Genomic DNA, 18358 nt, shown 5'->3' with positions numbered 1-18358 from the left:
GCTGGGAGCGGCCCGGCCAGGTTGATTAGCGCGCGCGCAGCCCCGCCCCTTCCTTTTCCCGAGCAGAGAGGCGAGCACGATGGGCCACCAGCAGCTGTACTGGAGTCACCCGAGGAAGTTCGGCCAGGGATCCCGCTCCTGGTCTGTGTCCGCCGGGTGTGGGAACCTTCAGGGGAGGTGGGGGTGGTGTGAGGACGGGCTCGGCGGGCCTGTATTGTGTGATAGGGAAGGTTGAGTAGGCCTCATGGGCAGCAGCAGCATGGCGGCCAGGGATAGTAATGGCGGCGCTTGCATCACTCCACCTATTGTCGGTGGAATGGGGTATACTAGGCACTACAAGGACAGGGAGTCCTCGTAGGAGGGGAGATTGGGTTCTGGCTTGTCAGATGAGGGGCCTTCTGTCTGTCCCAGGGGCCTGGAGATGAGAGAACCACACGCAGGGTAAAGCCCAGCTGTGTGTGTGTATGTATATGTGTGTGTGTGTATGTATATGTATATGTATATGTGTATATATATATATATATATATATATATATTTTTTTTTTTTGTTTTTTTAATTCGTGAAGAGATGTGGCTTCCAAGGGTGGCAAAGGGTTAAAGTTGAAATGAAGGCGACCCTTTCTCTCATTTTTGGTTTCTGGTAAGGCCGCAGTCACATCGCTTAATTTTGGTGCATTTTCTGTGTGACAGCCCTTTTCCTTGAATGGCCTTCCTTACATGTAATGAACGCACCAACAGGGGCTCCTGGACTTTTTGGATGCTGAGCTTTTTGTTATGTTTTAGTGTAGGCCAGTGATGGGGAATCTTGGCGCCCTAGAGGTTTTGGAACTACTTTTACCGTGATGCTCATGTACTCTGCATTGTAGGTGAGCATGATGGGAAATGTAGTTCCAAAACATCTGGGGTGCCAAGGTTCCACATCACTGGTGCAGGCTAACCACATTAGGGTGTAGTTGTGGATTAAAGAGCAATGCATGTTTTTTTTTTTTTTTAGCATTTTGCATTTGTTTCTGGTAAGTTAGGATGTGAAATGGGGTCCAGAGTTGGGAACACACGAAGGGCTGAATCACACAGGAAAGTGCTCTTTCTTGTGCGATTCATATGGGTGCAGTGTGATTTCAGCACATTCATTTTAAATGGGTTGAAATTGCACCGCACTAAAAGTAAATGCACTACCAGGGTGGATTTAATTTACTAGTAAAAAGGTTTTAATTTAAATCCTAATTTTTAAAGAGCAGCGGCTTCACTGTGCCGCAGCGGCTTCACTGTGCCGCAGCGGCTTCACTGTGCCGCAGCGGCTTCACTGTGCCGCAGCGGCTTCACTGTGCCGCAGCGGCTTCACTGTGCCGCAGCGGCTTCACTGTGCCGCAGCGGCTTCACTGTGCCGCAGCGGCTTCACTGTGCCGCAGCGGCTTCACTGTGCCGCAGCGGCTTCACTGTGCCGCAGCGGCTTCACTGTGCCGCAGCGGCTTCACTGTGCCGCAGCGGCTTCACTGTGCCGCAGCGGCTTCACTGTGCCGCAGCGGCTTCACTGTGCCGCAGCGGCTTCACTGTGCCGCAGCGGCTTCACTGTGCCGCAGCGGCTTCACTGTGCCGCAGCGGCTTCACTGTGCCGCAGCGGCTTCACTGTGCCGCAGCGGCTTCACTGTGCCGCAGCGGCTTCACTGTGCCGCAGCGGCTTCACTGTGCCGCAGCGGCTTCACTGTGCCGCAGCGGCTTCACTGTGCCGCAGCGGCTTCACTGTGCCGCAGCGGCTTCACTGTGCCGCAGCGGCTTCACTGTGCCGCAGCGGCTTCACTGTGCCGCAGCGGCTTCACTGTGCCGCAGCGGCTTCACTTTAATTGGATGGTTGGCACAATGACACAATGTGAGGGATGTGGCGGCAGCAAGGGAGTGGATGCCCACTAACAGGCAATCTGAAATGACAGGTACTTTTTAAATGTAAGGACTCTTGCTGGTAGTTAGAATCTTTAATATTTGCAAATAAAATGGTTTCCTATTTAAATTAAGCTGTCAGGTTAATAAAACAGCTATATCGGAACCGATTCAAGTCATACAGTTTGTAGTGTACATAGATTTGCAAAGCAATAGGATAAAGGAATATTCCTGAACTTGGTTTTAGCTCATGGTTACTGTGAAATTGTGTGAATGAATCACTTGTTATCTCAGCTTGCAGAGCTTGGATTCATTGAATAAGTTTACCAAAAATGTAAATATTGCAGAATATACAGCCTTGTGCTACATAACTAAGCATTTTATGCTGATTAAACAAAATTAGTGTATCTTAAATGGAAAACTGTTTAGTTTTTTTCTCCAAAAGCATTTTATTAAAATTTGATTAAAAAAAGCCACCCTGTGCACTCCATTCAGATTGCATAATAATTCTGTACCATGTGACCCTGTGTGAACACTGCGACTTGTGTTTAGGTTGTCATTACAATCTGCAGCAGGTGTCAGTGCATTTTGAATGCGGCGTGATGAACGCCGGTACAGTGTAAACAAGCCCTGAGTGTATGTGCAACTAATGGGTTGAACAGAACCCCCCCCTGTCAGACTACATTAGTCAGACTACACCAGTCAGTGCTGCAGCAGCTGATCGAATGCTGGTCTAGCAATTGGCTTCTGCTGAACCAGCCTAATTTCAATGTACTATATACCCAGATTAAAGGATTATAACTCCCATCAGGTGTTGTGTCCCATGGGGAGATTTCCCTTCACTTCCTGTCCCATAATCAAGGGAGAGGAAATCCTTGCAAATTGGAATCTCTGGATGTTGCCAGGGCTGGTATCCTTATTGGCTGAATACCTTTCTATTTTGGGGACAACGCAAATGTAGGATTTTACTACTTTAGTGATAACCATAAACAGGACAAATAGAGGTTTCTTTAGTTATACTTTAATCTCTTGCCACCCAAGCAGATGTGCAGCAGCAAAGAATGAAATGAACTTTACATTCCGTGTTCTGCAAATTGACTTCCATAGATGGCTGAGGTTTCTGAGCTGTGAGCACGTTCCCAGCACAGGGGCTGAGCGGACATCACAAAAGGAGCAGTCCTGCCAGGTCCTGGTTAGAGAGTGATCTGTTGACAGCCAATCAGTGGTCGCATGATTAGGCAGGGGTATAAGGGCCAATTCACACTATATGCAGTGACAGACCTTTTATGTCTGTCAATGCAAGGACACAATTGTTTGTGTCCCATTCACACTGAAGCAGCCTATCCATGCAGTTTATATAGGCGCACCCGCCTGAATCACACTGCAATGTCAGGAAGCGCATCAACGCTGCCCAATGCCGCAGTGAAGTGTGCATATTGTACCTTTCAAATAAAGTTAGTACAAACAAAAAAGCAGTGCGATGAATTTAATTGTGCATCACACTTCCCTCTAGCACAGCGACATGCAGAGCGGCCGGAATGGTGAATAGCTCAGGCTGCTCTGTGATTTCACGGAGGGGCAGTGTGAATTGGCACTAGGAGCTGAGGGTGGTTGGCATAGTTGTGGGAAGACAGTGAATAGAAATGCAATGAAGTAATTTAAAATTGGCAAGAAACCCATAGTATGCTTTACTTTTGCTATCAGTCACGTTGCAATGCTTTTCACTTCCTGTCCCAGAGATGCAGCATGAAAGGAAGGGGTGTTCAGTGTAAACTTTTTCATTAGTTCATTAGTTGTCTCCAGAACAGGTGTCCCTATTAAAAGATTATTTTCCACTTCCTGCTGTGGTGACAACTAAAATTTTGATTTCATTCTTGTAAAGGGTCAGCAGGGGGTTGTATAGCGGGGATGTTGGTATCTGCATATATTTTTTTTTTTTTAGCTTCCTCTATGCATTGCTTTATATGTGCAGGCCAAGCTTTCCAGTTATAGTCAAGGGAGTGTGTGGATTAAACAATGAAAGCCTTTGCAGCCCTCCTGGCAGTGTTTGGCCACGATTCTTTACAGGACAATTTGGTCAGTTAGTACGTACGTGTAATAATTTGTATACTGAATATCCGCATTACATATACAGATTACAGTCTTAGATATTGTAGAATATAATTTTACCATAGTGGACTTTTAAAGTGCATTTGAAGATGGTGCAATTGCAGTTTTCCTTGACCTAACCCTACCCACCCTCCAGAGGTGTACTTACCCCCATCTGACCAGCCACAGTTCTGCTGTTGGTTTCTCCAGGGGCCGGCTAAGGTGGGGCTGATGTCTCCAGGGGCCGGCTAAGGTGGGGCTGATGTCTCCAGGGGCCGGCTAAGGTGGGGCTGATGTCTCCAGGGGCCGGCTAAGGTGGGGCTGATGTCTCCAGGGGCCGGCTAAGGTGGGGCTGATGTCTCCAGGGGCCGGCTAAGGTGGGGCTGAGGTCTCCAGGGGCCGGCTAAGGTGGGGCTGAGGTCTCCAGGGGCCGGCTAAGGTGGGGCTGAGGTCTCCAGGGGCCGGCTAAGGTGGGGCGGAGGTCTCCAGGGGCCGGCTAAGGTGGGGCGGAGGTCTCCAGGGGCCGGCTAAGGTGGGGCGGAGGTCTCCAGGGGCCGGCTAAGGTGGGGCGGAGGTCTCCAGGGGCCGGCTAAGGTGGGGCGGAGGTCTCCAGGGGCCGGCTAAGGTGGGGCGGAGGTCTCCAGGGGCCGGCTAAGGTGGGGCGGAGGTCTCCAGGGGCCGGCTAAGGTGGGGCGGAGGTCTCCAGGGGCCGGCTAAGGTGGGGCGGAGGTCTCCAGGGGCCGGCTAAGGTGGGGCGGAGGTCTCCAGGGGCCGGCTAAGGTGGGGCGGAGGTCTCCAGGGGCCGGCTAAGGTGGGGCGGAGGTCTCCAGGGGCCGGCTAAGGTGGGGCGGAGGTCTCCAGGGGCCGGCTAAGGTGGGGCGGAGGTCTCCAGGGGCCGGCTAAGGTGGGGCGGAGGTCTCCAGGGGCCGGCTAAGGTGGGGCGGAGGTCTCCAGGGGCCGGCTAAGGTGGGGCGGATGTCTCCAGGGGCCGGCTAAGGTGGGGCGGATGTCTCCAGGGGCCGGCTAAGGTGGGGCGGATGTCTCCAGGGGCCGGCTAAGGTGGGGCTGAGGTCTCCAGGGGCCGGCTAAGGTGGGGCTGAGGTCTCCAGGGGCCTTTTTACACCACATGCAGTCCAGTGTGGTTTTTTTTCCTCCATGAAAAGTGCATGGAAAGTAGGTTTTATAGTTTCCAATGGCATAGATCACACCAGTGCAGTCAGTGCCAGGGCGTTTCAGTTCCAAAAGTAGAACATACTGCATTTTTCCTGCACTAGAATGCAGTAAAACACATCAAGAATGCACTGGAACGTGTTAAAAAAGCTGCATGCAGAAACACATCTGGAATGTTTTTGTGGTGTGAACCAGCCCCAAGTCTGGGGTTTAATGGACATACATGGCCAGGGCAGTGGGACTTGCACAGCTGAGTGTAAGTACAGAACTGCTGCTGTGAGATGGAGGTATGTGGCTGTGGATGGGGAGGGTGGGTTAGGTCAGGGGGAAGAGGCAAAAAGTGTACCTGTTAGCCCCGGTTCACATTAGTGCGATCATGGAGATCGCATGCAATTTGGAGCGCACTGCTCCTAAATTACATGTGATCTCTGTGCGGCGCAAATTTTAGCCATACACTTTGTATGGCTGAATTCGCACTAAACACGCACCTGACCCTTTTTTATCCGCAGCAGAATCGGATCACATAGTGGTTTAGGAGATATTAATTGTACCTACAAGTACGCCTTATTATAGGCTTACCTGTAGGTAAAAGGAGACGATACTTTCTAAGTGCAGGACATCGTGTTTATTTCAATAGGCTGCCCTGCACGTTACAAATGCGGTAAGCTTTGCAATTTTAGGCATTTGATGCACACAAAAATGTGCTTTGTTTGGGGTGACGAGGTGACACCAAAAGTGACACGCTTTTCCCCCCTTGTGTTTCGTCAACACAATCATGCACTTCACTATTGAGCATACAGGCCAGTAGAAATGGTTTAGCTGGGAAATGGAAGAGTTTATAGAACAATCTCCCAGGCTGTTGGTTTATAGCCAGAATGGTTGTGAAAGCCCTTCTGCCTACCTATTGAAAACTATTTAGGGGTGTAGAAAATGGTGCAATGGATAAATGTTACCCTGTTATCCATTTGAAGACTCGGTTGATCTGTCAGAAATGCACTCGGCTCCGAAGGCTGGGTGTGGGATGACCACACCCAGCATTTTTGTGGACTGAGTGGTGTGAGCCCTGCACAGTTGTCTTTTGTCAAACTACTCCAACCCTCGCACTCTCCCCACACAGACACTTAGGTTTTTCTTTAGTCCAAGATAACTTAAAAGGCTAATTACTCTTGAACACGTTTGACAGAAAGCTCTGAATTTCTGGCAGGATCTGTGGATATTTGTTTGCACTAATTGAACAGATATGACAAGGCTTTCAATGCTGTATTTAAAGGATAAGTTCACATTTGAAATAAATGCACATTTTGCAGGTAACAAAAACTGCATGGGCACTGGGAACATATTCCACTCTAAAATGGGATGGAACATGTAACCTGTTCCCAAAAGGTAGTAAATGAGGTTAACTTTGTATGAAATCCCTGGTGTTCCTGCTAATCCCTTTGCTTTCCTATTAAAAGCTGACTACACTTAGCCTGAGGGGACAGCATGGTCAGTTCTCTAGTGCAGGGATTCCCAAACTACGGCCCTCCAGTTCAGGAACTACATTTCCCATCATGCCTAGTCATGTATGTGAATGTCAGTTTTACAATGCCTCATGGGATGTGTAGTTCTGCAACAGCTGCAGGGCCTTAGTTTGCTAATCCCTGCTCTAGTAGCTATACTGGGAACTCAGCCTACTTTACAATGACCAGACTTGCCCTGACAATCCTGACCCCCCCCCCCCACAGAGCCATTCACTGAGCAACGGTGTGCTGCTGTTTCTCTTCCCCCCCAGCTCTTATGGAGCTGAAAACGTAGGGAATGTGATCACTTCAAAAAAGAAACTTTTCCCCCTTTTTTTTTTTTTATTTTAATATACAAATACTTTATGTATACACAAATGGCTTTTATTTCTGTAAACTGGATGGTTTGTTTTACGAGGTGACCGTTTACTATCAGGCTCGGTTCACATTTGTGCGATGCGGGAACGCTGCAAATATGCAGCGTGTTCCCGCCTCGCATCCGCACATCTGGCAGTTCACACTGCCATATGCGATACGCAGGGGATGTCAATTAAATGTTGACACCCCCAGTTTGATCGCATATCGCAGTGCGATCTGACAGTTCGCACAGAATCGGATCGCACAAGTGTGAACCACTGTGCAATCCGATTCTGAGGCGGCTGAAAAAAATGCCTCATGTGCGTGTTTGCTGCGGATGCGCTGCGAATTCAGCCATACAAAGTGTATGGCTGAATTTGCATCCGCACCTCCGATCGCATGTAATGAAGGAGCAGTGCGCTCCGAATTACATGCGATCAGCGCATCCGCAGAAGTGTGAACCGGCACTCAATTTGAAGGATACCCGCGTCCTAAACTTTTATTAAATAAGAGCAAAGTCTTAGGCCCCTTTCACACATGGGAGTCCGTCGGCTCACTCAGTTTTTCTCAGGGGGATCGATCCACAGACCCCCCCCCACTGAGCAGGCGGATTGCAGCTGTGTTTCTGCGCTGTGTGCAGAGACAGAGCTGTCAGGTCTCCACTCTTCTCTATGGGGGAATCGGATGAGAACGGACCGCCTGTCCATTCTCATTCGATCTGCTGGACGGATGGAGAATAGGGTTTTCATCTGTCCAGATTTGACGGATCGGATGTCAGCAGACATGTCTCCGCTGACATCCAATGCCCCATAGAGATGCATGGGGCATCCATTCAGATTGCCTAGAAAAACCGACAGATCTGAACGGTCCTCCTGTGTAAAAGGTGTTGAAGGCCCGCATCATCTCTCCCGTTGTCATCCTTTACTGTGGAAGAAGCTGCTCCTGACTACTCTTGGAAGACTGGCTTATCTCACCCCAGTGAAGAGCCTGTTAACCTTCTCAACAGCATGCAGCAGAAGCTTCCTGCATAAAAGGATGTTGAAAGCCAACTGTGTGAATGCAATTTATGAATTTAGAAGTTCAAATGGGAAAGGTTCCATTTTTGTACCCAGCATCGACTCGAAATACTGAATCAGCATGACAGGCAGCCGACTGGTACTTTTTGTAGGCCTAAGGCCCTACTCTTAGAACAGGTTTCCTTTAAACAAGGGTGGTGGTGGGCAGTAGAAGATTTGTAATTGGTGGATGGGACATGTAAATGCTTAGACTGTTTTTTAATTCGGTAATTTCTTTTACAGCCGCGTGTGTTCCAACAGACATGGACTGATCCGCAAATATGGACTGAACATGTGCCGCCAGTGCTTCAGGCAGTATGCAAAGGACATTGGCTTTGTCAAGGTAATTCTAGTTTTAATGTGCTGATTGCGTTGCTGCAAAAATAGTTGACTATTTAAAATCTTGGTGTGCACAAGCAGATTTGAAGCACCTCTATAAAAGGAATCCAAGGAAATTACAAAAAGCTAGAGATCTGGCATATTCATAGAGGGCAGCGTTGGTGTACTTCCTCATTTATAGTTTGCTGCTTTGAGATGCGTTTATTTGCTATTCAGTCACAAGGCTCAATTTGTTTGCCATTCACATGTATGAAGAAATACAAGCAAAGGTTTGCATATATTAATCCTTAATATCTGCTTTTAGTGTTCCTAAATAGCTTTGTAAGTTGCTCACCTTGGTTAGGTCTGTCAGGGCAAAGTTAAAAAGAAAATGAAATCTATGCACGCTTGTTTGATAATAGTACTGCTTTTACAGAAAGTTGATCTGCCAGATATCCAGCAATCTTCCAGCTTCTTGTTGTGAGCAGTGCTCATCCTAGGCAGTGTTGTCTGAGTCCTCTTTTGCTGGATCACAGATCTCCTATTCTGGCCATTTCCACATGCATGCTTTCCCAGCAACACAAAGCTGCTTCCATCACTCTAGAGCAGTGGTTCTCAATTCCGGTCCTCGGGACCCACTAACAGGCCAGATTTTAAGTATTACCTTGGGGAGATGCAGACTAGAATACTGCAATCACAGAGCAGCAAATGGGATCACCTGTGATGTAATTTAGTTATCTTGCAAACCTGGCCTGTTGGTGGGTTCCGAGGACCGGAGTTGAGAACCACTGCTCTAGAGCAGTGATGGTGAACATCGGCACCCCAGATGTTTTGAAACTACATTTCCCATGATGATCATGCACTTTGCAGTGTAGTTGAGCATCATGGGAAATGTAGTTCCAAAACATCTGGGGTGTCAAGGTTTGCTATCGCTGCTCTAGAGGCTACATTGTAGGTAAATTTCTCATTGGGTATTTTATTTTGGGGGGTGTACCCCCGAAGGACCCGATCTAGTGCACCCTGCTGATTCTGTTCTAGCAGAGGTTTTCCAAGCCTAACAATGTGACGGGTAGATTCTCAGTACACTAGCAAAGTAAAGACTGCTTGGGATGCTTTTAGATAAGGAAAGGTATGTTTAGGGGCAAATCTATAAAAATCCATTGATATGTTTTTTCTTTCAGCTGGACTAAACGGGTACTTGGATTTTTGGTCACGATCTTTGGCCATAAATGAATACTTCAGATGAGATGTGCAGTTTGTACACAAGACTTTGAAGAACATACACATGTGAATTCTGTTGGTTTACATCTTGCAGTTGGTACCCAAGACTTTGAAGAACAAACACATGTGAATAAATAGTTTATACCTTACAATTATCAGTTTGTGTTTATTTTTTTTTTACGAATAGTAAAAATTTGGAATGAGTTTTTTTTGGGGGGTGCAGGGGTTGGTGGCAGCAGAACAATACTTTGAGTCACCTGTGAGCCCAACACTGTCCAGCAGCTTTATTGAAACTTTAGGAATGTGGTGTCTGAAATATCCTGTGGGAGAGGGAGGTATCCTATTGGATAAACACAATATTGTCATCCTGGTTCCCTGCCTGCCCTTTGAGGCTCAGTGCTGGGATTGATTGGGGGGGGTGAACAGAGAATGTACACTGACCTCCCAAGCGCTGCAATTTCATGATAACCCTAAATTGTCCCCATGCAGGTGCATTGGTCTGTACCATGGCTTAAATCCGGTCTCTGCAGATTTGCATCTTAGCCATCCTTTGCTGCAGTGTCACCATTTATTTTCTCCTGTCAGAACAATCTGTAAGAGCACATCAGCACTCTAAATGCACATCTAGTGCTAACACTTCTGTGCTCAGTCATACATCCAATTGTGTCACAACCCATAATGCTCAATCTGATGCTGCCCCCAAGCTGGGAAACTGCAGACAACTGTAAAGATGCAAGAGGGCGCAAAATACAAATTAAAATACAAAAACCGAAAACATACAAACAGGAGAAGGAAACCAACATTTCAAAACGCATTGGCCTTCCAACTTAAGCGACGGCTATCAACTAAAGCTGGTTTTGAAACACTTTTTCCTTATGTTTGGCTTTTCTATTTAGTAGTTAGTGGTCATGCACTAGGCCAGGGGTGGGAAACCTTTTTTTCTGCCAAGGGCCATTTGGATTTTTGTAAGATCATTCGGGGGCCGTACAAAATGTATGCATAAATGTAATGGGCATTGCTTTGCGGCAAAAAACGTGGTAAAAAATTGTGACTTTGAGGTCACAAGTGTGAAAGGGGCCTTCAGTAAATCAAGGTACAGCGTGCCCCCCTTTCAATGCAGAGTGGCCACAGCGTGCCCCCCTTTCAATGCAGAGTGGCCACAGCGTGCCCCCCTTTCAATGCAGAGTGGCCACAGCGTGCCCCCCTTTCAATGCAGAGTGGCCACAGCGTGCCCCCCTTTCAATGCAGAGTGGCCACAGCGTGCCCCCCTTTCAATGCAGAGTGGCCACAGCGTGCCCCCCTTTCAATGCAGAGTGGCCACAGCGTGCCCCCCTTTCAATGCAGAGTGGCCACAGCGTGCCCCCCTTTCAATGCAGAGTGGCCACAGCGTGCCCCCCTTTCAATGCAGAGTGGCCACAGCGTGCCCCCCTTTCAATGCAGAGTGGCCACAGCGTGCCCCCCTTTCAATGCAGAGTGGCCACAGCGTGCCTGCAGCGCGGCGGCTTCTCCTCGAGTCCTCCCTCCTCCTCAACCAATGGCATGATTTTGCCTTTCGGCCAAGCAGGAAGCGGGTCTTGGAACCGCTTCCTGATTGGCTAGGAGGATCTGTGTGACAATAGCAAATTTTCATTTGCTATTGTCACACAAACGGGTGGGCTCGGGGTGCACTGCTCTGCGCCTTGGGTCCACCCTTTTCTGAAGCTTTTCTGTGACTCACACTGTCGGGATGGAGCCATCGGCAATGATTGTGCGGGCCTTGGGTTCCTCACCCCTGCACTAGGCGTTTGGGTTATATCTAGGGCTCACTATGCCTGTACTGAGAACGTCTATTGTCTCCCAGGCACATTATGGCCTGTTCTGCCACTTGAAATACTGGAACTCAACTTGAGAAACCATTGATTCCTTGCACTCCTAAATGCTTAAAGGGCATGTGCTATAAATGTATCATTCTGATGGATTCCTATGACTGGTAAATACTACACAATTGCCACAGTACCGGAAGGGTAAAGCAGGAGGAAACCCAAGAAGACACATGACAGGAAGTTGCTATCTTTACTCATTTAAAGTGGAACTTAAATGGGGGGGGGGGATTGTGAACAGAATTTCTTATGCAGGTGAGTTTTTCTGCTTTAAAGTTGCTTACCTGCCTGTGCACATGCAGCTCAATTCAGACTTTTGGTAAGGACAACATGACTGATCTGCATATGTGCAGAAATGTCATGTTGACCTGGCCAATTAAAACAGCTGGAGACTGATTTGTAGAAGCCACCAGGCTGAAGACTTCAGCAGCTGGCAGGGAGCTCTGGAACATTGCAGTGCATTGAGAGTACAGCTCTGCTTGAACCACCTCTGTACTGGCATGTTGCAATCCATTACCAGCCAATTTTTGGTTTCCAGTACTGTGTATTAATACATGGCATATACAATGCTGGGACTACATGAACACCCCCCTAAAAGGACCTTTCTTGGAAAATATGTACCCCAAGGTGCTCTGTAAATTTTTTTTTTAATGAAGGAACATGGTGGTATCAAAGGTTTAAACATACGATCTAGAGGGGTGGATTTTAGTAATGTTTACACTGTATTAAAGTGGAGTTCCACCCATTTTCGTAACTTTAGATGTATGTAATCCCCTTTTAAAATGACTTTTACCAATGGACATTTTTTTTTTTGCTAGTAAATACCTTATTTTCTTGTTTGTTCCTCCTCTCCTCACTTCCGGGTCCGATCGGCGATGACGTTATTCGGCGATTTGCAGTGTGTGCTGGGATGTATTCCATGCTAGAAATCTTGCAGTATTACACAGGAGTTGAGCTGTGACCTGCCCCGCCTCCTCTCAGTGAGCGAGGACTGAAAGCATTATATCCTCACTTAGAGGAGGCAGGGCAGAGCACGGGCTGAATACAATGCATACAGTACAACTCACTGAGAGGAGGCGGGGCAGGTCATGGCTCAGTACAGCTCAGCTCCTGGATAATACTGTGAGATTTCTAGCATGGAATACATCCCAGCACACACTGTGAATTGCCGAATGACATTGCCAATCCGACCCGGAAGTGAGGAGAGGAGGAATAAACAAGAAAATAAGGTATTTACTAGCAAAAAAAAAGTTTCCATTGGTAAAAGTCGTTTTAAAGTAAGAAGAGTAATCTTCCCACCAGTCAGACCCCTGAGAAACTTATCCAGCGAGTTGCCAAATAAGCGCTCTCCCAGAAAAGGAAGATCTGTCAGGGCTTTCTTTGAAGCTTGGTTAGCCGACCAGCTCTTCAACCAAACCATGCGTCTTAAGGCAATCCCCACAGCCAACACTCTGGCCACCAGGGGAGCCACATCCATGGACGCATCACACAGGAACACCAGGGCCTGTGCCATCTGGTCCATAAGTTCCATCAGCCCTGGGGGAACTATGTCAGGATTCCAGTTCCCCTTTAGAACCTAAATTCATTCTGTTAACAGTCTGTGATACTAAAACAGACAAAACGTTTTTAGAATAGAACCCACTAACACATTAAGATGGCGGGAAAGGGATTCCACCTGCCTGTCCACCAGATCTGTAAAAACCAGGGAATATTCCACAGGCACTATAGTAGTTTTGTTCAACCTTGGATGATCCACCTTGGGTGGTACTGACTAACGGTTGGAAACCGCCTCAAAGGGATAACAGCGTTTAAAATGCTTAGGCACTACTAGCAGGTGCTTGATGCGCCACCATTGGTCATTAACCACATCATGAAAATTCTTGGGACAAGGAAAAACCTTGCTCAATTTTGGGGTCTTGCAAAGCCAAAAGACACCCGTGTCCCTGCCGGCATGGGCTCATCTGCCATTTTTTAAAGTTTCCCTTACTGAAACAATCAGGGCTTCCACTAAAGTGCGTTCCCGCACTGCAGCAAAAGACAGGTCCACATCACCATGCAACTGCGAGGACAGCGACCCCTCGGGCAGGGGGGCATCCGTGGCGACCATATTAGCCTCTGAATCAGAGGACCCCACCAATGATGGAGAAGGCAGCAGCCGTTTTCGGCTAGTAACCTTTTAAAATTACAAAATCGACCTTGGTCGCCAGGCTTTCCAGAGCTGCTGAAATCACGGCCAGCGACTGCGATATGGAAGGTCCAGGCATTGCACTAAGGGGGGGTCTGAGGGTGAATTCACTGCCTGGGACTCCATATTCAATGCAACAGAAAAAAAAAAGAGTACTGCTGCACCCCCTGCAAGGAAACCCCCTAAAGCGAGGCCACACATTTAGGGGAGACTCTGCACTGGGACCCCCCTGCATTATACCCACACTGCAAACAGCAGGGCATGCACCTAGGGGTCTCCTACACTGGGACCCCTCCAGACTACCAGAGCATGACACACTATCCAAGGACCCTTACCAGAGTGGGCATAGCAGGGGAGACCACGGGGTCTCTGCTGCATTCTCTACTCTGGGACCCCCACCAGACTCTAGGCTCAGACAGGAAAGGGAGTGGGGGAAGCCCAGCTCAGTGAGGGATTTAGGGATGGGAGGAGGGAACCTGCAGGCAGGTCCGACGGTCCCTGGAGGTTACCCGCGTCCACCCCAAAGAAAACCACCAAAAGGGGAGAGGAGGGACTGTACTTATCCTTCCATGGTGCAGGCAACCCTCCAGACAGAACTCCTTGCCACCGAAGTTGGGGAGCTGTCGGCCAAGGAACCGCTGCGACTCAGACCCCAGCCCAGGTGTATGCGATCCTGCGACTTTTAAATCGCGGGCCAGCCTCTGTTCGTGAGGCTATGTCACGACCGACCTAGCACATAGCTGCGGTCTGAATGCACTGGCTGGGCTGGGGGGACCACTTGATCTAGGTTACCCAGCCCGGCAGTTAATTGTAGATCTCCCAAGAGAAAAACAAAAGATGCAAGGAAAGAGAAAGTTGCTAGGACCAGAGATCCCAGCCGGGAGCATGGGTCCTTACGCCTGACTAGACAGATTAAAACTGATTACCTAGAGAAGAGAGGGGGGTTATATACCAGCTGAGGACAGCCCATGGGCATAGCCAAGGGTTTTTTGTTCTGCCTAGTCCTACTCCTGGAGGAGGCAATATAACCCACTAGTTATGATTTATGGAGCACTGTGTCCGTCGATAAACGAAAGGGAAAAAGGTAATTCAGCATGACTTGGATACAATTAACATTTCTAGATCTTCCCTAAAACATAGCAAACATCTGTAAAACTTGATATCCACTTTAAGTCCCTGGTGTCCAGATGTCACATACGCTTTTCAGCTTTTATTCATATTATCTAGGCCACAGGTTTTCCAACCTGTTCTCAGACCGTTGCACATGGGACCTGTCTGAGAACCTACGACCAAACCAGGGTTGCCAAATGTCAATACATATACGGATAGGTTGGCAAACCTGGACCAAACATTTTCTTAGGTTTTGAACAGGTAAACCTAAGATGTGGAAATGGTCTCTTACTAGAGGATAGAGATATGGTACAGTACTTCAGGCACCTAGCCTGGTTTTATGAGCACTATAAAGAACATTTTTAAATTCAGGTCTGCCAGTTACTATGAGCACTCTGTTCTCAGCGTGCACACACATTTAAAGGAAATCAGAATAAACCCTGAGCTTTCTAAGGACATCAGAGGATCATGCTCAAGCCTTAGCAGAGTAAAATGCAGAGCAGAGCTGCAAGGGCTAACATAACTAGGTCCAGATTTGTTTAGTGACGATTCTAGGAACAGAATATGATTTAGGTCTATGTACATCTACAAGGATATTAGGATACTTTCTTTATTTATAAGGGGTTATAACAGTATTTTATTGCCGTTGCTGACCTGCTCCTTTAAATGCTATGTGCCTGCCATGCTTAACTGCTAGCTTAAATACTTTACAAGTTGATGAGCAGGAACAAGTATGAAACTCGGAGAGAAGTCAAAAGGTCTTAGCTGCTTGTGTATGCCACATTAGACTCAAAATTTTAAGGCCAGATACTCTGCAAGACAGCCAGGCAACTAGCATTTTCACGAAAAGTCAGCAGCCCCCCCCCTTTTTTTTTTTATGACAGAATAAAGTGATATTAAAGTCTTTTTTTTTTTTTTTTTTAAACAAACCTGTCATACTTACCTGCTCTGTGCAGTGGTTTTGCACAGAGCAGCCCAGATCCTCCTTTTCTTGGGTCCCACGACAGCACTCCTGGCCCCTCCCTCCTCCCAAGTGCCCCAACAGCAAACGGTTTGCTATGGGGGCACCAAAGCAGCTGCCCTGTGTCTCCACTCCGACACGGAGCTGCAGCTCGGCTCTGCCCACTCTCTCTCCTCAGTGGCTCACTGACTGTGGTTGACAGCAGCAGGAGCCAAATAACGGACAGCCAATGCTCTTGTGCAACACCACTGGATTGAGATGGGGCTCAGGTAAGTATTAGGGAGGCTGCTGCACACAGTTTTTTTTTTTTTACCTTCATGCATAGAATGCATGAAGATAAAAAAAACTGCCTTTAGAACCACTTTAACTTTAAAACTGGAATCCAGACAAATTGCTTAATATACAGATCAGATAAATATATAATGGAGTGGATCTGCCAAGGGATTTGAGTTTTTGTTTGGCAGGATAGGGGACCAGATTTTTCTTTTCTGTTAACACTTCTAGATCTCATTCCTCCCCAGCCTGTGACTATATGGTAAAAAGGAGAGGTAGCAGACTCATGAACTCCTATCCCTAGCTGCTCTCTCCTCCTGTCAGCATGTCTCTTATTGGCACATGAGCATTAATAAACATCTGACTGGCTCTATGTGCTGCTTCTGAGGGGATTGCAAGGAGGTCAATTTACAAAATGCAAAGATACATTTACTGATGTATTATATAAAGACTTGCATTAATTTGTCTTCTATCTACCTGGAGTTCAGTTTTAATTATGTAGAGGCAACCAATACTAAGGCTAATATGGGCCTTAGGCACCAACAAAGCCTGCAGAGAAACATTCAATAAGACCAATGCAGATCTGGAAGTCATTGGAACTATCAGCGCAGTGCAAGCTCTCCCTGTGCGGGTTTCCTCCCACACACCAAGACGGGGGGGGGGGGGAGGTCAATTTGATCATGTGTAAATTTACCTTAGTATGTGCATTAGTGACCTTTAATTGTAAGCTCGAGGGCAGAGACTGATGTGAATGTACAATATATACATAATGCGCTGCATAAATTGACAGGGCTATTATAAATAAGTACTGAGGAAGTCGTGATGCGAAAGCATAAGACGCCACGCGTATAGGGGACGGACGAGCGGCGACCCACCAGCACGGCTCCCGACAGCTACTGTTTTTGGCATGTACGGTCCGCACAAGCCCATTGTGCCAATTCATGTGAGTGCAATTCTACTTTGAATGTGAATCAATTAAAGGATAATAGCAGTGTACACTTAGATGCCTCATTATCTTTATTCACATATCATGTCCATGGGATGGTGAGAGATCGATCCAGGAAGTGGCATTTTTTTGAGGATTCAATGCAGGTTTAATGCTTCAGTGAGGTGAGAGGCCATCTGGTGGCTAAACGGTGGTGGTGTCACTTGCACTTTTATATGGAAACATCTATCAAGCACTTTATTGACTGAGTCCAACTATAAGCTGCTCTCCAGGTGGTATTACACTCCACGGAAATTGCATCGTATTTCTCCGGCCATCTCCCCATTATGTTGGAGGAGCTGCGGAGAAGCCGCCTCACATGCGCACATCTGGTGGCATTGTCCTGTGATTCAGCCATTCTGGTCAGAAATTCTACAGATTATCCAGGATATTACGGAAGAAAAGATCCCTGCTGACCCTTGGATGGTCTTGTTGCATGTACTACCTTGCCTCTTTCCAAATATAAACGTTCAGTCATACCCCATATGCTTAACGCTGCGAAGGCTTTGATACCTGTCCACTGGGGCACTCCTACCATTCCCACAGTGCGGCATTGGTTACTAAAAGTAGATGCGACTTGTCAGCTGGAAGAACCCACTTTTATTGCCCAAGACAAACTGGACCGCTTCCAATCTACCTGGTACTCATGGTCCACCTTTAAAACCTCACCGGTTTATATCTCTTTAATCACAAATGGCACCTCCAATACCGCCCCACCCGATTAATGTGTATAGGCTTAAACTTTAGTAGCTCGTGGTCTACCTACCCTCTTCCTTCCCCTTCCTCCCCCACCCTTCTTATCACCTCTTTTTCTCTTTCTTCTGCTTTTCCTCCGACATGGTTTACGCCTCTCTGCTCATATTGTTTATGATCTGATTGCTCGTCTCTAATTAGAGCTGTGCAGGATATGATGTATGCATTTGTGTTCTGTAGTACTTGCTGGCACTGCATGGCATACGTTGGTCATTTGTACTTCTATTGTTATGACTTTGTAGTTTCCCCGCACTTTGCTGTGTCGGATTGTGTTTATGTTCTGTTTAACCATTTTCAATAAAAACAAATTAAACAAAAAATCAAGCACTTTATTGAATTTTAAACCACGGTTATTTATATTTTAGTGGACTCTTATGCACTTTACTTTGAATGCACTTTATGGACATTATATATTGCACCTAAGAGGAATATATATTGCACTGTAAGCGAGTTTATTGATTTATATGATGCACATTGTCACTTTATTTGATTTTATATAGCGCTGTATACATATTTGTCTATTATAAGTAAGTACCTGTAAAAAATAAATGTGCTCTCAGTACTCAATGCATTGTGTTCTCAAAGGATAAAGACACGATGACAACAAAGACACAAGCAGGTCAGTGGGGTTGTGCGGTTTTTATTTTTT

The 18358-nt window shown here is 47.1% G+C and overlaps 1 protein-coding gene across 1 annotated transcript; it reads left to right on the top strand.

The window, feature by feature from the left end:
• Positions 1–8429, top strand: RPS29 (ribosomal protein S29). Its single transcript, XM_082275482.1, has 2 exons — positions 1–141; positions 8288–8429. The coding sequence occupies exons 1-2, from the start codon at positions 80–82 to the stop codon at positions 8409–8411; spliced, it is 186 nt and encodes a 61-aa protein (XP_082131608.1). The 5' UTR covers positions 1–79; the 3' UTR covers positions 8412–8429.
• The last annotated feature ends 9929 nt before the right edge of the window (positions 8430–18358 follow it).

Source organism: Pelophylax lessonae (genome assembly GCF_965119305.1).
Source record: "Pelophylax lessonae genome assembly, chromosome: 13".
Taxonomy (NCBI): domain Eukaryota; kingdom Metazoa; phylum Chordata; class Amphibia; order Anura; family Ranidae; genus Pelophylax; species Pelophylax lessonae.
The sequence above is the reverse complement of the archived record's forward strand: the minus strand, read 5'-3'. Positions and strand labels throughout refer to the sequence as shown.

What these genes read in the sequence shown, in the direction of transcription:
- RPS29 (XM_082275482.1), top strand. Translation starts at nt 80, where the DNA reads ATGGGCCACCAGCAGCTGTACTGGAGTCACCCGAGGAAGTTCGGCCAG. An exon ending in GGCCAGGGATCCCGCTCCTG is followed by an intron (nt 142 to 8,287) that starts GTCTGTGTCCGC and finishes TTTCTTTTACAG; the next exon opens with CCGCGTGTGTTCCAACAGAC.